This window comes from Symsagittifera roscoffensis, chromosome 2, assembly GCF_963678635.1.
Source record: "Symsagittifera roscoffensis chromosome 2, txSymRosc1.1, whole genome shotgun sequence".
NCBI lineage: Eukaryota > Metazoa > Xenacoelomorpha > Acoela > Convolutidae > Symsagittifera > Symsagittifera roscoffensis.
This window is the reverse complement of record NC_087063.1, coordinates 45543179-45567265: the sequence shown is the minus strand read 5'-3', so window position 1 is coordinate 45567265 and position 24087 is coordinate 45543179. Positions and strand designations below refer to the sequence as shown.

The 24087-nt window shown below is 32.3% G+C and overlaps 2 protein-coding genes across 2 annotated transcripts in view; both read right to left on the bottom strand.

Moving 5' to 3' along the window:
* Nucleotides 1-2681: 2681 nt before the first annotated feature.
* LOC134838932 (CARD- and ANK-domain containing inflammasome adapter protein-like) lies at nucleotides 2682-4322 on the bottom strand. Its single transcript, XM_063854284.1, has 2 exons — nucleotides 4114-4322; nucleotides 2682-3594 (listed from the first exon to the last, which is right to left on the bottom strand). Exons 1-2 carry the CDS (start codon nucleotides 4275-4277, stop codon nucleotides 3390-3392), a joined length of 369 nt encoding a protein of 122 aa, XP_063710354.1. The 5' UTR covers nucleotides 4278-4322; the 3' UTR covers nucleotides 2682-3389.
* A 237-nt stretch (nucleotides 4323-4559) lies between these two features.
* The window catches only part of LOC134838931 (uncharacterized), a gene marked incomplete at its 3' end in the record, with an annotated part of 36652 nt that continues 17124 nt past the window's right edge, over nucleotides 4560-24087 (bottom strand). The window contains 8 exon segments of the mRNA XM_063854283.1: nucleotides 4560-4624; nucleotides 7464-7832; nucleotides 15515-15690; nucleotides 16229-16301; nucleotides 16514-16610; nucleotides 16703-16736; nucleotides 17006-17121; nucleotides 23649-23917. Of these exon segments, the coding sequence (XP_063710353.1) occupies nucleotides 4560-4624; nucleotides 7464-7832; nucleotides 15515-15690; nucleotides 16229-16301; nucleotides 16514-16610; nucleotides 16703-16736; nucleotides 17006-17121; nucleotides 23649-23917 (1199 nt within the window).

The window sequence follows — 24087 nt, the reverse complement described above, 5'->3', positions numbered from 1 at the left end:
GACGCAAAACATGCCACATCGATTCATGGCCCTATTAATTGATAAAGAGTTTACTCTGAAAAAACTCTCATACAAAACCAAAAACACGACTTTGCTCAATTTGGAAAACTTCTTAGAACTATATAGATAAATTACTTATAGGTAATCGTCACGCAACCATCGGAGACCATTAACCAAAATAAGCTTTTTAGTCTTTCAACGTCAATATTTTGTAGGCAGTATGATTTTAAAATAATATGCTTGCTAACATATATAACTGTTTGGATATAATCGGAAACAATCAAAAACGTTTTTTTTCAGGCGGGTTTAATTTCTTGCGTAGCAAAAAATTACATATTTTTATACGTTTTAGTGGTTCAAAATTTTGTGGTCTGAACCAGGGGCGGATCTAGGATTTTCTCAAGGGGGAATTTTTGAAAATTTTGTCGACCTTTCTAGAAAATTCTGTCGACTTTTTTTTAGGTCGGCCAAATTGATTTTTCGAGCTCTCCTAAAGCTTTTTTAGGTCCCTGTTTTGGCCAACATTTCTGCGCCGCAGGCAAAATGAAAAAAAAACAGGCCAAAAAGGCATTTTTAAGCACTTTTTGGACAGTTTTGACCAAAAAATTGTATTTTTTCTGCGCGCGCTCCCCACTCAAAATTACCGAAGGCGCTTTTAAAAAAAATTTGGGTCCGTCATTAAAAATGGATATCTCAAAATAGTTCAAAAGGGGGACCCTTTGGGTCGGCAGGGGGTCGAATCCCTGAGGGGGGGGGGGCGCCCCTGCCTAAATCCACCCCTGGTCTGAACACTCGGTTATAGTTGTACAGTAACCGGATGATTTTGTTTGAAATGATTATGAAAAAACTGAGCATAATTTTTTCAGGAAACACTGCTTAAACAACTAAAGAATCCAGAAGCTGAAAGAAACGCTCAGAAGCGGGAAATAATATTCTTATCAGTAAGACTTCGTGTAAAAAGGCAGAGCTCTGAATATGCTGAAAGCTCTGAATATGCTATGTTTAAAAAAGAAACCAAACATTTTTGAGAAATTAATTTTCAATTTTTGAGTTTATCATCTAGTAACAAATTATGCAGAGCAAATATATTACCTCACTTTATTTGGAATGATTTTGACCACCACCCAAGCTGGGCATTAAATAAGTGGAAAATTAAATAAGTGGAAAGCGCGCATTAATAACCCTAAAATGGAAAATTTAAAAAACTCTGAACTGAACCAAACGATCACAAGTGAAATATCTGTTTAAATGTAAGCTCAGGGAACAACTTTTTTTCCCGGACAAAAAATTCAATTTGCAATTTTTATATCTAAATTGTTACACTGAAAGTAAATTTTTTCGACGTTTCTGCTATTTTTTTTTACAACTACTAAAGATTGACGGTTGAACTTTTGAAAATAATTGAACGAAACTGCTTACTGGTGTATAGCCAGATGAAAAAATCTAGAAAGTTGTTTTTAACGTCTTTGTTTGGCCACTTATTTGGAGCGAATTGAAAAGAAGCTCTAACGGCCAAAACTCCCCGTAAACAGTAGATGCAGTCTGAAATTTTAAATCAAAAGTTACTCATTAGAAAGCTAATGATCTAAGCTGGGTCCTCACGTAAGTTTCCCTTCACATGAAAAAGAAAATGTTTGTTGAGCTCCTAAACGGAAGTGGACTGGAATCTCAGAAAAAATTTATCGACAGTATTTTCCGAAGTTTCAAACTGCTTTTGCACAAAAAACTAAGAATGGCACCAAGAAAAACTCACTGACGCCCTCTGTTTGAATCACCAAACAACGCATTTAAAATAATGTCGTTTTTTATCCAGCTTTATTCTAATAAAAAGTTTCATCTATCATACTTTGAGCTGTGAACCTCTAGTAGTTATTAAAAAAACGGAAAAACGTAGAAAAACTTTCATTCGCTATGTCAATCTAAAAGTAAAAGGTGCAACTCTTATGTTTCGCGACTGTAGATTGCACAAAACGTCAAAAAGACCAGTTGAAAAATCAGTTTCTGTCTGAAGACGAAATAACCACATTAAGCTCAAATAATCTGTTACCTTCTCTAAAAGTCGGCACGAGAAGGCTTGGTAGACAATTGATATCATTTGCCAATGTAAACAAGACTGCTCGTATCAGGGCGAAGCCCTGAATGTTCCGACTGTCTTTAAGGTTTATGGAGCAGTAATAACATAAACAGCATTAAAAAAAATGAAATAAAATGAAAAGAAAACTTTTTTCTCTGAAATTTTTTCTATGAAAATCATCTCCCCACACGCCATATTGAGAACAAAACAATAGATTTCGCTACTTGTAATCAATCAATTATGGCAAATGAGCCTCTTTCAACCAGTTTGGAACGATTTCTAAGACGGATTAAATCTCCGCTTATGCGTTAATAGCGCGAATTATATCGCGCGTTAATTGTCCCAAAATGGCAATCTTTAAACCCCATAACTTTACAAAAAATGATCACAGGTGAAATATCTTTTTAAATTTAAGCTCAGGACAGCTATACCTTTTGAATGATAAAAGAAAATTCCGTCAAAAATGGCTAGTTAAAAAGTCGAAATTTGTCTGAAGAAAAAAAAACCCACCCCGAGCACAAATATTCCGTTACTTTCGTATCGAAAGACGGAACAACAAGATTCAGGTTCGAATTAGTTGGACGCAATCTCATCTGAGAGAAAACACTTAGTGTAAATATTCATTTTCAAAATGTGGCTAACATTAACATCAAGTGCTCAAGGGCTAACTACCACATAAATTTTTACAATATCAACATGACTTTGTACAGATGCAGTTATGTATAACCGGCTACTAATTAAAGAATCTGAAATAGACCACCAATTTAATCTGCAACAATTTTTTTGCTGAAAATATAAAACATTTCTCTTTGAACTTCCAAAAATTTATTGACTGAGATGAGAAAATTTTTTGTTTTTAAATTGGAGAGAAGTGCTTTAAACTGGCAAAATTTCATGCATATATTTACGCCCGATTCCAGCGGGAAATTAGCACAGACACAGAGGCGAGGTAGCTTCGTTTTCTAAGACCAGAACTAGCATTCAGCTTGCATCAATTCAGCGTGCATCTTTGACATAACTTGATGTAAAACTCGAAAATTACCGAGAATGTTATATGTTTCTGGTCTCTAAAAAATGAATAGCCTAATTTGCTTCAAAAATAGCGCCATGATCGCTTTTCTTTTATTTCATAACCAACTGATGAGATTAATTTTTTGTTCAAATTCTGTTCGAATCAAAAAATGAGAGCGCTTCACCGGTGCTTAAAATTTTATTTTTTCCACTCTGAACTATGAGGAACTGTTTGAGGATACTTATTTTTTCCACTCTGAACTATGAGGAACTGTTTGAGGATACTTATTTTTTCCACTCTGAACTATGAGGAACTTTGAGGATACTGTTTGAGTATCTCTGTCACGTCTTCGCCATTCTTCAGTTTGCTCACACAAGCCTGGATGAGGTTGGCTATGGATGTGTGGCCCTTCTCTATGGCTAGGTCCATCGGGTTCTTCCTTTGTCCATTGCGGAAGTTGAGCACCGCTCCTTGATCTATAAGCCACTTGACACTACTCAACAGACCCCTGAAAAAAAGAAAGCAACAATTCAACTACTGAGGCTTCGAGAGTTTCAGAAGATCCATTAAAATACAAATGTCACTGTATTCATGTCGATTTGTAGATTTTTGCAATATTGAGGATATGGCCCGGAACTACATTAGACAGCGTGAAAACATGGAACAGGTTACCTGAAGATTCATTGAAACTGAAGGAAGACGAGATATGGTACCATTTTGATTGATGGAGAATCACGAACGATTCCTCAGAATGTTCCGTACAAATCATTTCAAGTGCCTTGTGCAAGAGATTTTTTCACAAAAATCAATTTCCAAAAAAAACGATGGTGTTTCCCAGTATAACTTTACTTACTATACACAGTGCAGATCTATATTTTTCTCAGAGGTCGAATTGTTTTTAAGTGATGATGTTTCCTAGGATAAATATAATATATACAGGAGAGCATTTAGGTTTTTATCGATTTTTTTGAAAATATTTAATTATACAAATACAAAAACGTTTTTGTCATTGTTAATATCTGTTAACCTTTCGGCCGCGAGGTGTAGTGGAGTGTTGGCCTGTGGAGTCTTGGCGTCTATGTCCACATCAAGATCAATCAGCATGTCCAGAGAGGGAATGTGTTCACTAAGCACTGCCAGATGGATCGGCTGCAATCCAGACACAGTCGCCTGGGCCAACTCAGAACCCATTGTGGACAGCAGCTAAAATATAAAAAACTACTTTCAAAACAATGAACTAGAACGTATGAAACGGGCTTGTAGTTTAAGAACACTTTCTTCAGTGGAAACATGGGCTAAAACAAATAGGAAGTTCAGTTTGCGGAAAATTTAATTATATTACATATTATAATAATACATATTCTATCTATGCTTATCATAAGACTTTTCTTGAGTTTCATAATAACAAATATATGACAAAGTTTATTACTCGAGAGAAAGGTAAGAATGTGCAACTGAGTTTGCTTGCCTGGGTTATGTTGGGCCTCTTGTTGATAGTAGCCACATGGATGGCCGTCTCGCCCTTGTTGTTCGGAAGACTGAAAAAGGACCATTACCATTTCACATTAACACTGTTTTCTTGCGGGTAAATAAACTAGCCGAAGTACAAAACCAACCGAAAATGCGCAGAGTATATGAACCAGCCAAAAACAAGCCACATGAATGAAGCTTGTGTAACTTTTGTAACTATTACAATAACTACAATAATAGTAATTATATTACAATAATATTATAGTAATAATAATTACAATAATATTATAGTAATAAAATTACAATAATATTATAGTAATAATAATTACAATAATATTATAGTAATAATTACAATAATTACAACTGTATCAAATAACAATTACCCCGGTTGATCTCCACAAACGGAAAATACTTATCTTAGAATTCCATACACTGAAAATGCTCATCATACAATTCCATGCATCGAATGTATGCAAAAATGTTAATCATACATTTTTCATACAATTTCAAAAAATGATTAGAAAAAAGTTCGAACTAATTTTTGCGGCTAATTGATCCAATTAAAACAGTCTGGCGTGGAAAAATGTATTTTCTAATTTTTGGGAAAAAACGTTTATCATACAATTTCCATATATGAAAATTGAATGACAAGCGCTTTTCTATAAAAGACAAAGTTTTCAGAAACCTTTTAAAATTGATTGTAATTGAATTTTTATTAGTTAGGAGCGCTTTTTGCTCAACTGAAAGCACTAGTCACCAACAAATTTTCAATTTGGAGCTAGAAAATGCTTATCTTGCAACTTCAATATATGATATTTCTATGACAAGCATTTCTTTCAAAAAACTTTCAACATATCAAAAATGCTTACAGAATGTTTTTTTAAATTATAATTAAGCAAATTTTGATAGTGTCTCAATTTGATGAGATTGGTCTTTTCCTAAATCTTTTGTTGAAAACATTATCAAGCAAATTATGCAAATGAAAGTTATATGGTAAACATTTTGTTTTCCGAAAGTGTCAGTGTTTCAGATGCCTCTTGAAAACGTTTCCACGTTCTAAAACACGAGTTTAGGCCGTTTTTCGTTTCAAGAGGGTATTTTAGTTCGTTGTATCCAAATTAGTCGTGTTGACGAGTTAAAAATGGTCGTGGAACAAATTTTTTTTTCAGGATAACGATTCAACTGGCTGAAATTGATTTTGAAGACCACCATATGACTCGCGTCTGAGAAGACTATGCCGAAAACACGCCAACCGATGGCACCGAGAAGCACATTACTGTTATGTTTTCACTAAATTAATCAGCGGACCATTGTGCTTCTGAGCGCCATTTCTTGGCTGACTTTCGACCAGATCTTCTGATTAATCATTCCTATGATGGCCTTTAAAGTGAGTTTTTGTCAATTGTGTAGAAATTCTAAAGTTTAGTCACAAAGCAATATCAAATAAGAAAATATGTTTCCATGCTCAATTCAGATTATATATTGTTTCTGGCACGTGTAAAAAAGGTTTCTATAGGAAATGATTGTATGTCGAGGGCAGAACTGGTGAATGACGGCTTCCTGTCAGAGCTGAAGGACGTACGCTAGAGAGTGCATCCCTAACAAATTGACAGTTTTTTTTATGTGTGAGCCAACACCCCTTTGGTATTGGTCCCTAGGATTAAGCTTAGCACTTGGTTGCTCTCTCAAGAGTTGAAAAGATTCGCCTGCAAGAAATGAAGAAATTGAGGTTGCTACCTCTAAAGTGCTCTAATTTTTCGCAGGTCTTCTCTGTTCACAGATTGCGCGATTTATGGAATGGTTGTAATGTAAATTTTACCTCATTTAATATTACAAATTTAAAACAAAAATCGTTTGTCATAAAGTTATCATAAATGACAAAACACCCATCATACAACTTCCATATAAGAAAAACGCTTGTCATACAATATTCAAATATGCAAAAAGGTTTATCGTACAATTTCCATATATGAAAAAATGTTTTTCCTAGAGTTTTCTTACAATTTTCTGAATCTACGGAACTGTAGGAAATTGTATGATAAGCATTTTTCGTCAACCCGGGTACGTATTTTCGGCTGGTTTATACTTCAGCTAGTTTACATGCCAACACTGTCTTCACGACTCTTTTACACTTCACGTCATTTTAACCCGGGTTTTTTAATCAATTTTGAATTCAGTTGCAAAATTAAATTTATTTGGACAGCAATTTTCGGTTCAAAAATTTCTCAAAATATGAAGGTTAAACATTTAATATAATTTCAATTATCTTTCACTTTTCAAATGCTCATCATTTAAGTTTTGGAAGCTATCAAATTGAATGCAAGCATGATTTTATTTTCCACGTTGGAAACAGCTTTTTTTTTCACGCCAGCGGTTAGACTTATTTGGCTCTCAAACCAAAACAGAAAAAAAGCAACAAGGGAGCCAAAACAAACGTTAAACATAACAATTTAAGCGTGTTTTGTTGCTTGGCTGTTGTTGCTTATTGCTTATTACCTACAAATGAGCTCAACTTAACACAAATCGGTTCTAAACTGAAAAGCAGGTGTATATAAAAGGAATATAAAATATGAAGGAAAAACAATCACTTCTATTTTGAAGCAAGAACAATAGGCTTAATTGAACCATCACGTCACATTTTATCGTTTGAAAAAAAATAAATCATCACGAAACAAAGTGTAAAATTGAAATTTTTGGTTCAGAAGTCTACTGATTTATGATGTCCAGATAACAAATTTTTCTTTCAAAATCGGTGAACTGTTTCAAAAAGAAAGCTGAACGCATAATTTTGAGCTAAAACAAGTAATGCGACCAATCTGAGTAAATGACTATACCTGTCTTTTAAAAACTTTACATTTGTTAAGTTTTCAGAAAGAGTAAACAGGACAGTTATTGGGTAATACTTACTTGACCAAATGCGGTTTTCCCTTCAAAATGCTCCTCACTTCATTTTCATCATTGCGTGCAATAGCCCCGTGGAGGTCACCTATATCGCCTTGATTACTCTTAACCTGATGGGTCAAACTGTCCAGAATCTCTGGTCCGTTGGCTGTTAAACTGGACATGGGACTCACAGCTGCGGATAAATCTGTATCTGTAATTATTTCAACTATGTCCTGGCTCTGTTTCAGTCTATTCACGCATTTGGCAATTAAAATCGAGATAGTGTCGTGGTCGTTCAGAGAGGCAACGTCGGCAGGGGTTCGGTCCAGACTATCGCGGTAGTTCAGCACGCATCCTTTAATCATGAGCCATTTGACGGCTTCTTTGTTGCCACTAAAGTACAAGTGAAAAAATAGACAAATAGTTTAAACCAAAACGATAAAGAAACGTTGAGAAAAATGGTGATTGAACTTTTTGATCAAATTAGCCGATTTAATTAAAACAAACAAAATTTTTAATAGCGAGCAAAATCTACAAAACTGAGCTCACGGTCATATGATTTTTCGTTTCAAATAGACTAAAGGTAAAAAAACAAACTTGCATCATATGGAGATATCTTCTTTTTAATAGACAAATATTTGAAGAATATAAGGAGACAAAATATTAAATAAGATAGACAAATATTTGAAGAATACAAGGAGACAAAATATTAAATAAGATAGACAAACATTTGAAGAATATAAGGAGACAAAATATTAAATAAGATAGACAAATATTTGAAGAATAAAAGGAGACAAAATATTAAATAAGATAGACAAAAATTTGAAGAATATAAGGAGACAAAATATTAAATAAGATAGACAAATATTTGAAGAATATAAGGAGACAAAATATTAAATAAGATAGACAAATATTTGAAGAATATAAGGAGACAAAATATTAAATAAGATAGACAAATATTTGAAGAATATAAGGAGACAAAATATAAAATAAGATAGACAAATATTTGAAGAATATAAGGAGACAAAATATTAAATAAGATAGACAAATATTTGAAGAATATAAGGAGACAAAATATTAAATAAGATAGACAAATATTTGAAGAATATAAGGAGACAAAACATTAAATAAGATAGACAAATATTTGAAGAATACAAGGAGACAAAATATTAAATAAGATAGACAAACATTTGAAGAATATAAGGAGACAAAATATTAAATAAGATAGACAAATATTTGAAGAATAAAAGGAGACAAAATATTAAATAAGATAGACAAAAATTTGAAGAATATAAGGAGACAAAATATTAAATAAGATAGACAAATATTTGAAGAATATAAGGAGACAAAATATTAAATAAGATAGACAAATATTTGAAGAATATAAGGAGACAAAATATTAAATAAGATAGACAAATATTTGAAGAATATAAGGAGACAAAATATAAAATAAGATAGACAAATATTTGAAGAATATAAGGAGACAAAATATTAAATAAGATAGACAAATATTTGAAGAATATAAGGAGACAAAATATTAAATAAGATAGACAAATATTTGAAGAATATAAGGAGACAAAACATTAAATAAGATAGACAAATATTTGAAGAATATAAGGAGACAAAATATTAAATAAGATAGACAAATATTTGAAGAATATAAGGAGACAAAATATTAAATAAGATAGACAAATATTTAAAGAATATAAGGAGACAAAATATTAAATAAGATAGACAAATATTTGAAGAATATAAGGAGACAAAATATTAAATAAGATAGACAAATATTTGAAGAATATAAGGAGACAAAATATTAAATAAGATAGACAATTATTTGAAGAATATAAGGAGACAAAATATTAAATAAGATAGACAAATATTTGAAGAATATAAGGAGACAAAATATTAAATAAGATAGACAAATATTTGAAGAATATAAGGAGACAAAATATTAAATAAGATAGACAAATATTTGAAGAATATAAGGAGACAAAATATTAAATAAGATAGACAAATATTTGAAGAATATAAGGAGACAAAAAATTAAATAAGATAGACAAATATTTGAAGAATATAAGGAGACAAAATATAAAATAAGATAGACAAATATTTGAAGAATATAAGGAGACAAAATATTAAATAAGATAGACAAATATTTGAAGAATATAAGGAGACAAAATATTAAATAAGATAGACAAATATTTGAAGAATATAAGGAGATAAAATATTAAATAAGATAGACAAATATTTGAAGAATATAAGGAGACAAAATATTAAATAAGATAGACAAATATTTGAAGAATATAAGGAGACAAAATATAAAATAAGATAGACAAATATTTGAAGAAAATAAGGAGACAAAATATTAAATAAGATAGACAAATATTTGAAGAATATAAGGAGACAAAATATTAAATAAGATAGACAAATATTTGAAGAATATAAGGAGACAAAATATTAAATAAGATAGACAAATATTTGAAGAATATAAGGAGACAAAATATTAAATAAGATAGACAAATATTTGAAGAATATAAGGAGACAAAATATTAAATAAGATAGACAAATATTTGAAGAATATAAGGAGACAAAATATTAAATAAGATAGACAAATACTTGAAGAATATAAGGAGACAAAATATTAAATAAGATAGACAAATATTTGAAGAATATAAGGAGACAAAATATAAAATAAGATAGACAAATATTTGAAGAATATAAGGAGACAAAAAATTAAATAAGATAGACAAATATTTGAAGAATATAAGGAGACAAAATATTAAATAAGATAGACAAATATTTGAAGAATATAAGGAGACAAAATATTAAATAAGATAGACAAATATTTGAGGAATATAAGGAGACAAAATATTAAATAAGATAGACAAATATTTGAAGAATATAAGGAGACAAAATATTAAATAAGATAGACAAATATTTGAAGAATATAAGGAGACAAAATATTAAATAAGATAGACAAATATTTGAAGAATATAAGGAGACAAAAAATTAAATAAGATAGACAAATATTTGAAGAATATAAGGAGACAAAATATAAAATAAGATAGACAAATATTTGAAGAATATAAGGAGACAAAATATTAAATAAGATAGACAAATATTTGAAGAATATAAGGAGACAAAATATTAAATAAGATAGACAAATATTTGAAGAATATAAGGAGATAAAATATTAAATAAGATAGACAAATATTTGAAGAATATAAGGAAACAAAATATTAAATAAGATAGACAAATATTTGAAGAATATAAAGAGACAAAATATAAAATAAGATAGACAAATATTTGAAGAATATAAGGAGACAAAATATAAAATAAGATAGACAAATATTTGAAGAATATAAGGAGACAAAATATTAAATAAGATAGACAAATATTTGAAGAATATAAGGAGACAAAATATTAAATAAGATAGACAAATATTTGAAGAATATAAGGAGACAAAATATTAAATAAGATAGACAAATATTTGAAGAATATAAGGAGACAAAATATTAAATAAGATAGACAAATATTTGAAGAATATAAGGAGACAAAATATTAAATAAGATAGACAAATACTTGAAGAATATAAGGAGACAAAATATTAAATAAGATAGACAAATATTTGAAGAATATAAGGAGACAAAATATTAAATAAGATAGACAAATATTTGAAGAATATAAGGAGACAAAATATTAAATAAGATAGACAAATATTTGAAGAATATAAGGAGACAAAATATTAAATAAGATAGACAAATATTTGAAGAATATAAGGAGACAAAATATAAAATAAGATAGACAAATATTTGAAGAATATAAGGAGACAAAATATTAAATAAGATAGACAAATATTTGAAGAATATAAGGAGACAAAATATTAAATAAGATAGACAAATATTTGAAGAATATAAGGAGACAAAACATTAGATAAGATAGACAAATATTTGAAGAATATAAGGAGACAAAATATTAAATAAGATAGACAAATATTTGAAGAATATAAGGAGACAAAATATTAAATAAGATAGACAAATATTTGAAGAATATAAGGAGACAAAATATTAAATAAGATAGACAAATATTTGAGGAATATAAGGAGACAAAATATTAAATAAGATAGACAAATATTTGAAGAATATTACGGCATCCATCACACTCAAGCTTAGTATAAATACTCTTCAGCACGGAAAATTTCGGCCAGTAACAATTGCAAGAGAAAATCGAACAAAAACATTGCTGTAAAACATCGCTATGAGCGAATAAAAAGTAAAACTAAAAACCGGAAGAACAGCTTGAATCAAGGTAGAAAATGGTCTATATGATATATCACTCGAACCCATTAATAATATATTTGTGGTACCAAATTTTGCCGTGAAAAATACAACAGAGCAGTAAGTTTCTTGCCATCTGGTCAAAATAAAAAAACATAACCATCCGAGAGTTGGATAAGAGTCAATAAAACGAAACATCGTCAACAGACAGTAAGAAAAAAGTAAATGAACATGAGGAGACAAAAAAATTTCAACTTTCAAAATTCACAGACAAAACATTATTTTAAAACTCCTTGAACTTATAAAATTTTTTATGATGGTAACTATTTTGAAAAAAAAATAACCAAATTTGAAAAAAAAAAAACTGGATCATTAGATTTATTTTTTAGTCGGCTGAAAATCCTAATGATTAAAATCCATTTTTCATACCGTAATTCACATTTTTTCGCTCTGATGGAATTTGCCTTCCCATTAGCAAATGATTTCACACTGAACTTTAAAAAATCAAGTCCAGCCACATAATTGAAATTTGAGCGTGAATAACTTTTTTGATTCTTTATGAAAAAAATTACACAAGCTATTTATGCGTCTTCAATCAGACCATCGTCATTTGATAATGTTGATGTCTTTCTGATCGGTTTTTAAATTACCATTTTATAAAAAACTGATATTTTTTTTATTTGATAAATCTTTCAAAAAAATAAGATCCTTTTTTGAAACTGAACCACCGTCAAAACTTTTTTGAGTCAAATGCTCTTTTTCACATTGAGGGCATATTGTGCTTCATTTTCTCAATTGAATTCAGTTTGATAAGAATTTAAACACATAGGCAATGCGGAACTTCGCATCACTTACGATACCACACAAACATTAAAATATATAAGAATACTGAAATTTTAAATAGTGAAAAAAAAATAAGTGAACCAAAATTTTCGTATGTCTCGAGAGGAAAACAACTAGGAGCCCAGCTGAAACAGGAGATTCGTGTTTGATATTGAATGAAATTAATATACTGATGCGGCATGAGAATTGTGATTTCAAATTTTGAGACAATCAATTTTCTCAAGGAGATAAAATTTCTCATAAAAAGTTATGGAGTCGCCGCTTCTGCAGGAACGATTATAGCAACCGGTTCTTTCAATTGAACTTTTCAGCTGAGATTTAATTGTGTTATTTCTCAAACTTTGATAATCAATATTCTCAAGGAGATAATATTTCTCTTAAAAAAATGGGCAGTCGCTGCTTCTACAGGACCAATTATCGAAACCGGTCTAAATAATTTTCTAAATAACGGTAGCAAATTCTAAAAAAAAAACCGGTTAAAACAAGTTCCAAAATCCAAATATTTTTCAGAAAAAAGCAGGTTGTGGCCGCTTAAGCAGAGAAAGTAACCGAAACCCAGTTTCTCGATTGAACGCAACCTGAGATCTGGCACGGTAGTTTTCGCGTAAAGTCAAAAAGTTTCCAAAAAATGCCAAATTTTCAAGACTTTTTTTTTAATGCCATAACTTTTTTTGTAATTAAATTTGGCACAGCCAAAAATAAAGGTAGGTTTTCATTAACCTGTCGTTTCGATTAAACCTATGATATCAAATTTGGCAGGATAGTTAGCGAGAAAAGCCCTGAAAACGTTCAACAAATCCAAAATTTAACATTTTCGAGTATCATAGCTTCTTGTATGAACAAATCGGGCGTGACCGCTTTCGCAGAAGGGACTCACGCAACCTTTATTTTCTATTGAACTCAAAACCTCATATTTGGAGGGTAGTTCTCAAGAAAAGTCAGAAACTTTCAAAAAACGGTCGAAAAAGAGAAACTTTTACTTTTCCGAGAGCCATAACTCTTGGTGTCAGAAAAATTAGGGCGTAGTTGCATAAGCAAATGAGCTTCATTCATTCCATATTTTGAATTGACTTAAACAATCAGATATGGCAGGGTAGTTTTTGAGAGTACTCGGAAAGTTTGAAAAACGGTCAAAAGAAACAAAAAAAATTTGACGTTTCCAAGGACAATAACTTTTTGTGTGAAAACCTATGTGAGGTGTCGTTAATGCAGTGGAGCTTCCCACTACTTGTTATCTACATTGAACCCACAACACTAAGTTTTGAGAGGTTACTTTTCGATAAAAGTCAAAAATATTCACAAAACGGTAAAAAAAAATGACAATTCCGAGGGTCAAAACTGTATAAAATTAAAAATTTAGGCGTATCAGCTTTTGCAGTGAGCTTTTCAAAACCGTTATAGTCATTCGAATCAAAAACTCTGATTTGAGAGGGGTAGTTTTCGCGGGGGTAACATTGTGCTTCCCTTGAAACGACCCAAAAATAGGTCATTAAGCCGATAAAGAATAGGCCAAAAAATTTGGGCAGAGGATTTTTTTTAGCAGAACAACAAAAAAACAAAAAAGGAAACGCGAAGTGAAAGTAAGGCAAATAATTTATAGTATTAGATGAGACACCTTATTTTTTGGAGGGGGGGGGGCGTCCCTTCTTCAGGGATTCGACCCCCAGCCGACCCAAAGGGTCCCCCTTTTGGTACTTTTTAAGAAATACATTTTTGTCGGACCGACCCTACATTTTTTGTGAAGGCGCCTTTGACGCCAATATATATTAATTTTGAGGGAGAGCGCGCGCCAAAAAACGTGATTTTTTTGTTAAAATTTTCTTTACAAAGGCCCAAAAACGGCTTTTTGACCTGTTTTTTCAAAAAATTGCTTCCGGCGCAAAAAATTAGGCCAAAATAGGGTATTTTTAGTGTTTTAGGAGATCTCGGAAAATCAATTTGGTCAACCTACAAAAAGGTCGTCAATTTGTTTTAGTAATCCTCCTCTTCCCTCGAGAAAATCATTCTTTATTTGATTTGATTTCCTTCTACTACTTAGAAACATAACAAAAAAAATGGTTGTACAGCAAAAGGCTATCCTCTGTTTGTTTCAAGGCGTTCGTTATTCAAAGAATAATTTCACAAAGAAAATTGTATTATTGAAGTATATTTTAGCAAAACTTGACTGTACCGAAAAACTAGTTATAAGAGCTTCATGCAGCACTTCCTTGGCAAAAAACTGTTTCAAAAAATGTGATTTTTTTTTTCATTTGAAATTTGAAAACAACTTTTTGTCGATTATGCCTAATTGACGCCCCCCCCCCCCTCAGGGATTCGACCCCCTACCGGCCCAAAGGCTCCTCCCTTTGTACTGCTTTGAGTTCTGGCTCACTCACCTTAAAATTTTTCTAAAGGCGCCTTTGGCGCCAATCTATACTAATTTTGAGGGAGGAGCGCGCGCCAAAAAACGCCATATTTTGTTCGAAATTTTCCAAAAAGTGCTTAAAACGCCTTAAGTCAAATTAAGGTCTTTTAGTGATTAATGAGACCACAGAAAATCAGTTTTGTCGACCTAAAAAATCCGCCCCCCTCAAGAAATTCCTAGATACGCGCCTGAATCCAACGGAAACTTGTTTGCCCAATTAAACTGTTAATGAGCAAAACGAGCCAAATTAGTTTCAAAATTCAACACACAGACAAAGCTGTACTTCAATGACAAGCAAAAAGGCAAAAGAGCTCAAAAAATTCTAGATAATACAGAAAACTTTTGCAGAAATTGATAAATTAATCTTTATGGTCTGTTTCGCGAATTTGATCGTTCTATGAACAAAAACTTCGTACATGAAAACAAATCTAGCATTTGGTATGTATGTCGTGGTTGGTCGCTAATGTTAATCAATACTCATACCATTTAAGTTATAGAACTGATCGTTCAATTGATCAAAACAGTTCTAGTTTTATTTTGCTTCAACTAACCGCATGGCGGCGATGTGTAATGGTGTATGTCTATCTACAGTGAGTTCGTTGAGGGAGGCCCCGGTGAGCCGGAGGTGCTCGAGGCACTGGACGTCGTTGTTCCAGGCGGCGTAGTGGATGGGCATGAAGCCCGCACGCGACACCGCGTTGAAGTCAGCTCCAGCGTCATAGAGGAGCTGCAAACAATAAGACATGTTCTGAATCGCTAGTTGGAGGCGATTTAATTGGACTACGTTATTGACACCATCAAGTCTGTTTTCAAAGAGTATTCGTTTCAAAACTGAATAATTTCTGACCAAAGATTTGTAAATCAGAGAATCGCATCCTGACAAATAAACTTAGTTTATTAAAATATCTATAATGACGATATAATGATTTTTTCGAAGCATACGAATGTACTGATATTCTGATAAATGAAATGAAAAATTGATGTAAAACATCATCATTAGTTTGTAATGCTTAAATGTTCATGGTTTTGTAGGCTAATCATCTTTCGGTGTAGAACTGTACCTATGGATTGAAGGAATCTGAAAAAAATTTAAACCATTAGAGAAGATCAAAAGTTGTCCCAGAATAGCACCTAATGCTGATTGATATTAATGCATAGTCACCTAATTATGTTCATACTTTCAGAACACATATACAATTTAAGCTTTTCAATGAGTTAGACGCCCAATTGATGAACACGGTGAACTTAATGTAAGCTCGACTGACCTTGAGCATATCTGGCCTCTGGTGGATGGCAGCCTGATGGGCGGCGGTGAACTGCATGCTTGGCTCTGCCAGACTGTGAATAGTATCAGAATTATTCTGAATAGAATCTTTTACGGCTCATAGAAATTAGATGTATGCGGACACGACCCAATATTGTTCCTTTGGTGGTTTGACAAATAATCTTTGTAAGAAAAATAGTTTATACAGCAAAAGCTGGCACAATTCGAGTATTTCCAATGCCTGCGGAAGGAGAATATTGGGAAGAAAAAGGTTGCTGGGTCTTACCCGATGAGTTCTGGGTCTGCTTTGAGTAAAGAGATCACTTGGTCTCTCTCCCCCTTCTCGATGGCCTGGTGCAGATTCTTCAACTGCTGTTCTTGTTCTAAATCAGGAACACCAAGTCAGCCCCACTGATACATGATGAACATACTTCTCATAGATATATTTACAAAAAAAAACAAGTTTATAAATTACCTCTCTGTTTCATAGAAGTGGTATCAATAATGGGCTGAAACATGGAAAAAAGTTAAGATGCGAATCTAAATAACCGATTTATAATTGAGAAAAGACAATCTCTAGATGTATCTTCGCCATCTATAATCGTTTTAAAATTTTTGTTTCAAAAATTCGATCAAGGCAATTGATATAATTGTAGTTCATATCTTCTATAATGTACTCAAAGCACACAACATATACTATGATGACTATTTATTTGTCCCAGGAAAACTACAATATAGTTAATAAATAATTTAAGGCGCGGGTTAGTGGACCAATCACCTCCATTTCTGGTTTCGGTGATGGGGCAGAGACCACAGGACTCTCCTTCTCCGAGTCCTTCTTCTCGTCACCCTCGTCATCACTGCTACTCGGAGACGACTTACCACTCAGCGGCTCTGAAACACCACAAATCTTCACTTTTCTAAGCCCTTTTTGCTTTTACCTTGTTTTAAAATTCTGGTCACAAAATTACTTAAAAAAATCAAGTTTCATTATAAAATAAAAAAATGCTTTGGAAGTTACACTTCGGCTGTTTGCAATGAACTTTTCTAAAACTTGGTTTCCACAAAGGAAGAGTTCCGGTGTAAAAAACTGTGATTACTGCAGTTGGACATTTTTAAAGACAAAGCAAGGATAGCCGGTTAGTGTGCAAGTAGCACAGGATGTACCGACCACAGTCTTCAGAGACTACAAAAAAAAAAACATTTTTTTTTTCAAATTAGTGTTTTTTTCTGCATAGTGTGATGAAAGGATTTAAAATTCAATTTTTTGTTTCATTTTTTTGGCAGAACATTTTTTCAAAGATTTTGTTTCCAAAAATGACGCTAAAAACATCAAAAAGTTATTGTATTTATTCAAAACTATGTTTTCAGGACTAATTTTAAGCATTGATTAGGCTGTTGCAAGCCTGCTCGTTCGCTTTACTCGCTCAAAATTTAAACAAAAATTGACACAGAGGCGAAGCTGAGATTCGCACCACTTGCGATGCAACAGTATAAGATTAAAGCAAGAAGACACTCAAAAACTATCAAAAACTACTCCGAAAAGTTTAACCGTAATGTTTAACCGTAAAGGGGTTGAATTTTAGCATTCAAAAAATAAGTTTGTGGCCAAAATTTTTTTGATCTAAATACAAGATCGAAAATTGGTAGGAAACAAAAAATTAAAGTAAACAAACCGACAAAATTAAAGCCGACAGCCAATTAGCTGAAAGTCAACAGAAATTGTTCAGCAAAATCTTATTGGAAAATATACATGTACTGTCCAAATAGTATCCACGAAAGCCACATAGGTACTAAAATTAAGGTGGTATACAATTCGGAAATAAACCGAGAGCTAAATCAAAAGCCGAAAAATCATCAGCAAAAAGTAATGTCGATTTTCTATAACTAAACATACATACAACCAATCTATCAAAATGGATGAAGATCGTTTTGAAAAAAAAAACATACCGAGACAATAGGTTGCAAAATTAGCATCGGAACAAAAGTTACCAAGCGGTAAAAACACAGAAAAAAACTCCGTAAAAACACAGAAAAAGACTCATGCCAACCAAATTACTTTCAACAAAAACTTTAAATGCCAATAAAAAATTTTAAACATAGCCAATCGAAGATTGGAAAAGAGTAATGAACGCATAATAACACTGACTCTGTTGAAAAAATCACAACTTTTGAACTTCAAAGAAAACAATAGATGCTCTTTAAGCTCTTCGAGTTTCCAAAACGATTTATGATTGCCGCTTTTTTGATAATATTAAGCCAACATTTTTTTTGCGCCATTTTCACGTTCGTATTTGAAGAGGGCTATTTACGTCACTTTCAGCAGATTTATTTCAATTTAACTCAAAAAGTGCATATATACCTAAGTGCATTCATAAATGCATCAATATATATGAATGCACATCTGTAGTTATTAGAGCATTTTTAGACTTTTTCCTGGAAAAAAAAACAAAAAAGTCACCAAGACCTACATCAGAGTCTTCACTATGTTAATTACTGTTAAAAACTTATTTTACGAAAAATAGTTTTCCGCCTCAGTCAAAAAGATGCCGTTCTTGGGCAATGTTTTGACCAAAAAATTGCGTCTTTAGAAAAAACGCAATTTTCAAGACGCTTTAACAAAAATTTAGATTCAGTCGGCCGAAAATGGTGTCGTAAACTAGCACCAAAAGGAGGACTATTCCAGTCGAACCCCTGGGAGATTTATCAAGAAGGGAGATTTATCATAATAAACTAATATTTGAATTGAAAAACGCATCTAATTTTTTTTGTGGCGTTTTTCGTCTGATCAAACAATGAAGTTTTCACTAATGCACAGCAACGCTAGTTTGCATGTTATAGAATTAGTATTGTTTTGTGTTGCTGCGAACAAAACTCGAAGCAATTTTGAATGCCACTCAATGAAAAAGCGCACCTATGCATAAAAATAATTGACAATTTAAGAAAATGCTGTTACTTTTAAGCCAGCCAACCAAATTACTCTTTCAACAAAAAAAGATGTTTTTGAAATTAAAAAAAATTCGCTTCTAAAAAAACTAAATTACCCATTTTTGCCCACAGTATATTCACTCAACTTTTTTAAATTTAAGCATTTTCAGAGAAAGTATTCAAACGCCAATAAATTTGGTATGGAATTGAAACAAGACTGAGCGCATCATTAGTAAAAGACCGAGGAAATTGCGACAGTTCTTGAAAATGTTTCGAGTATTTTGAAGACGAGGCACCGAGATTTAGTTTATGATTTAAGAACAACCCGTTGAAATCTACCATTTCGGTAACCCAAAAACAGTCTGTAGCAAATACAAAAAAACTTTGAAAATCAGAATAACAAAAACGGTGATGTTTCAGTCTGTCGCCTCAATTTAGTGAACAAGTTTTCACAATATAGGGGAAGTCAAAGGGTCTTGCAGTGTACATTTTTTACACGAAGATTTTCTTACAGCTTTTTTCACATGAAACGATCGACAATGAATCACCCAGATTTCAAATTTACTTTCAGATTATTTCAGTTTTTATCGCCTAAAATTCAAGTTTTAAGCGTAGCTAGTTGGCATGAACAAAAATCAGCTGATTATGATTTTGAAAGTACAAAAGAAATTTTAAGCGTTAACTTGGCATTTTTCATTGTTCAAATTACATAATCTGCTCAATTGTCACTGAAACAATTTATGCTCATATATATTTTTATTCATGCAATTTGGCTCAAAAATATCATATCGAAATCAAATCCATGTTTCTACTTAACCAAGTTATTTCACATGGACGTAAGCCATCAATCTGTTCTCGTCTAGACGTCTGTCTCCTTAAAAGCAAGACAGGCTCTCTGGCATCAAGACGAAACCCTGAATTTTCGACAGTACTTTCAGGAGTCTCAAGTAAAAACTGTTTCCAAATTATTGATAAAACTTATAAAAAAATACAGATTTTTTCTTTTTCAATTCTTCCCTCACACCATGTCATCCGGCCGGTGAGTACTGAGTACTGAATACTATTAAGTATTTGTATTTATAAACTATTTATACATAGCTAGTCACAGAACAGATTGATGGCCTTGACTGATAACAAAGACCATATGGCTGAGCGATACCGTTCAGTTGGTGTTAATTCATATTTATGTTCAGTTCCTTTTCTCAATCAGATGTAAATCTCAATGTAAATTACAAAACGATATATTACCCATCTACTGAAACACTTTTTGAATCGATTTGCATGCCCCAATTGAATTTTTAATAATTTGGGAGCCAGATTGTTTCGCGTGTGAATTTCAGAGGAGATATCGGCAGGCCTGTCTATAGTCAGTACATTTGTATGATTTTGTCAAACTCCAAACTGAGTTATTTCAATGAGCTATTTTTACTGCGACTCAAGACCGTTTTTTTCATGTGGTAGCACGATTGCGGCCTAAATTGGTCAAGTTGTGGTAGACCTGCGCCTAGTGCTGAAACTAGAACTCGTCCTCGCACACTATCACAGCCATTACAAGGGATAGAACACTCAATCAACGTTCTCAAAGTGAATGCCCTACTGTATTCCACATGCCTGTGGAATACAGACTAGAACTGTATTCCACATGCCTTTGTTCTAGTCTGAACGACTGTTATCAACTTTCTACTTGCTACGCATTGAGAGAAAATGAAAATTTCTCGCGCATTTATTATCCCAAACCCCTTGATTTTACAAAAAATTTTACAAGAAAAAAATCTTTTTGAGATTGAGCTCAGAGCATCGATATCTGTCATATGTAATAAAAAAAAATCCGTCGAAAATGGTCAAATAAAAATTCTGGGACTGGTCTGAATGAGAAACATCCCGAGCTGGTTTTTCAGATTATGGTTTTTCAGGGGCGAATTTAGCATTTTCTCGAGGAAGGGGAGAATTTTCAAAAAAAAATTTGGAACACTATTTTTCGAGAAAAGCAGTTATGAAACGAAAAAATATGTGCTGAATTTTAGGCAAAGTTTCTAAATATCTGTATCTGGTTCATTTAATTGCTCGATTTCATTATCAAAATAATCAAAATTAGAGAACAGTTGCTCAAATAAAACACTGTATTCTTGGACGACAAACTTTTTACCATCAGAGCTATTTAGAGCAGAGTCGACATTTAAAAAAATTTTCCGGCTGACACTTTTCAAATTGCACCATAGAAATTCTGGTGGAAGACTAAATAATTACTGTTCTTTTTTGTCTAATGTCAACGCAAATTGCAAAAAATGCTTGAAACTTACCAATTTGTTCGTTTTTTTTGGTCAATGTAAATCAGTACTAAATCATGCGTTAAATACGCTCTTATTAAATAATGCTTTAAGCTTGAGCAAAACCTTTTTACTTCACCCTTCAAAAAACACTTATAAAAATTAAAAACCAAGTTGACGCAGAGCTTCTCACGAGTTGTCACATAGAAAAATATGCTACTGTTTGTGGCATTGTCGCGCTCCGGTAGCGATTGTGCCAAGCAATCATATGCTTAATGGGGGCTTGTTATATGATCTCTTTTCAACATAAATAATTAACGTCCGGTTTAGGCCTTCGGGTCAAATGACTAGAAAAAAGAGCAATGTATAAAACCATTTGAAACTAGTACAAAGAAAAACAAGGAAAAATGTAAAAACTAAAAGCACATAAAGAACAAACATACAGTTGGAAAAGAACAGACAGTTGGAAAAAGCTTGATAAACTCAAGGAAGTCGGAAAAAGCATTGTGTAACTTCGGTTCAGGGGTTCGGTTTTGCTTGAAAACATATCACTGTAATAGCTCTTTTAATTTTATAATTGTTTTTCATTTAAACGTTCATGACAAAACGAACCAAAAAATATAGAAAAATGATTTAAGAGAAATTGGGAAAAAATTGAAAACAATTCATTTCATTTCTTTCAATTCGAGTTCAATTCATTTCACATGCAAATGAGAAGTGACATAAACTGAGTACAAAAACCTAAAGTAAAAAGCTAGCAGAAGTCATTTCAAGCTTTTTTTTGGAAAAAAACAGAACATAACATGACGCAAATTTTTTTTGTTTCGTTCATACACATTTAAAACAGAACAAGGATAGCCGGTTACTGTACGAGCAGTTAAAAGGACTTAACTAAATAATTATTTTTAAACATTCAGTGCAAAATTGCGTTTTTCTCATTGTAGGGAGTAGAGACAAAACTTAGCCTGTTAAAATATTAATGGCTCGAAAATATTAAAATTAATGCTGGAAATCATAAACATAGCCAATAATCAGTAGTAAAAAATCATGAACGCAGAAAACAGAAAAAAACTGACTTCGGTTTTTCAAAACGATTCAATTTTCAAATTTTAAAAATAAATGCCCCTAAAGCTCTTTGAATTTTAATAACACATTATGATTGGTGCTTTTTTTGATAAAATTACCCCAATTTGAAAGCACTGGATCAATATGTTATTTTGTTATTCCGCTGAGAAATCTGAAAAATAAAATTCACTTTCGTAACTGGAAGTCGATTACGTTTTTTGTGACTTTTACACTTTTGCTGTTCGATAGAAGAAATTGCCTTCCTTTCACAAGGGAAATGAAATGAAGGGAAATCAAAAGTCAAACCGCGAACAATCAAATTAAGCGTGAAAAAATTTTAAGACTTTTTCCTGAAAAAAAAATGACCAAGACCTATACTAGCGGACAAAACTAAACGCAAATTCAGATTTTTACTCCCTGAAAAGCCTAACTTTAAGAACTATTTTGGACAATATTCACTTTGAATTTCAACACAATTTTTACATAAACCGACAGAAATTGACCTGAACTATCCTCTTTTGTATTTTGAAACATTTACCAATTTTCACTTACCAAAATGCCAGTTTTCACCATCTGCACAAAGTTTTGCATCATTGTGAACTCTCTCTCGAATGAATGGAGTAAAAAAAGTTGTGCATGCAACGAGAAAAATTCTCATCAAAAACTTCGAAATAATCAGTGTGGCAACTTAATTCAACTGTTGTTTAAACTCAACAGTTTCTAACACTTTCACGCGTTGTGAAAAAATTAGCGCGGATGATGAAAACTGGCATTTTCAGACTCGAAAAAAGCTGGTAAGTGCTTCAAACTAAAGACTTATACTTTCAGAGAGAGTATTTTAGATCATTTGCTGTATGTGTATGTAAAAATTTTGCTTACCTTCTACGTGAAAGTTGTCAAAAATTGTCCTTGAAAACATGCATTTTAGAGAGAAAAACACGAATTGCGCTTAATTTTATCCACTAGTGTATAATAAGACATACCACTCGACTCATTCTTATGATTACTTTTGAAACCTGATTTTGCGTGATTGGAAGTAAAAAAGACTTCAAATTAAAACACGCCCAAAGACAAAGCTCCTCCCCACTTTCGGTGGTTGGAACAAAAACTCAAGTTGGAAACACATGGTAAAAAGTTCGAAAAACGTAATCTTAATCTTACCAGCGGTTTGTTGCTCAATAGTTGGCTTCATAATCTTGCCTCCGTCAATCATGCGAGGACCAGCGACACACAAATTAATGCCGAGTGTCGTCTCAAAATGGAAGGTGCAATACTCTAACGGCTGTCCAAATTGGTCCCGTGGTTTGCTGTCGACATTCCTGTTTGATTTGTGACTGGTAGCTGCTAGTACTGGCCGACCAGTGGATGTTTTCAGCTCAGTCATGTTCAGTTCTCCGTTAATTTTGGTCCACTTAGAGCTATCCACTTTCCTGTATTTGATAAAATTTCATGTTTGAGTGAAAAAGAAGATAAATAACTCAACTTGACGCAATGTAGTTATTATGAAAAAAATATTTGGTTTTAGAATTCAAGCAACAAACTTAATTCAGTTTATTTTCAGACGAAATGCATATTCCAATTTGACAATTGATAAAAATTG

What these genes read in the sequence shown, in the direction of transcription:
- LOC134838932 (XM_063854284.1), bottom strand. Translation starts at nt 4,277, where the DNA reads ATGGGTTCTGAGTTGGCCCAGGCGACTGTGTCTGGATTGCAGCCGATC. An exon ending in CTACACCTCGCGGCCGAAAG is followed by an intron (nt 3,595 to 4,113) that starts GTTAACAGATAT and finishes TCTTTTTTTCAG; the next exon opens with GGGTCTGTTGAGTAGTGTCA.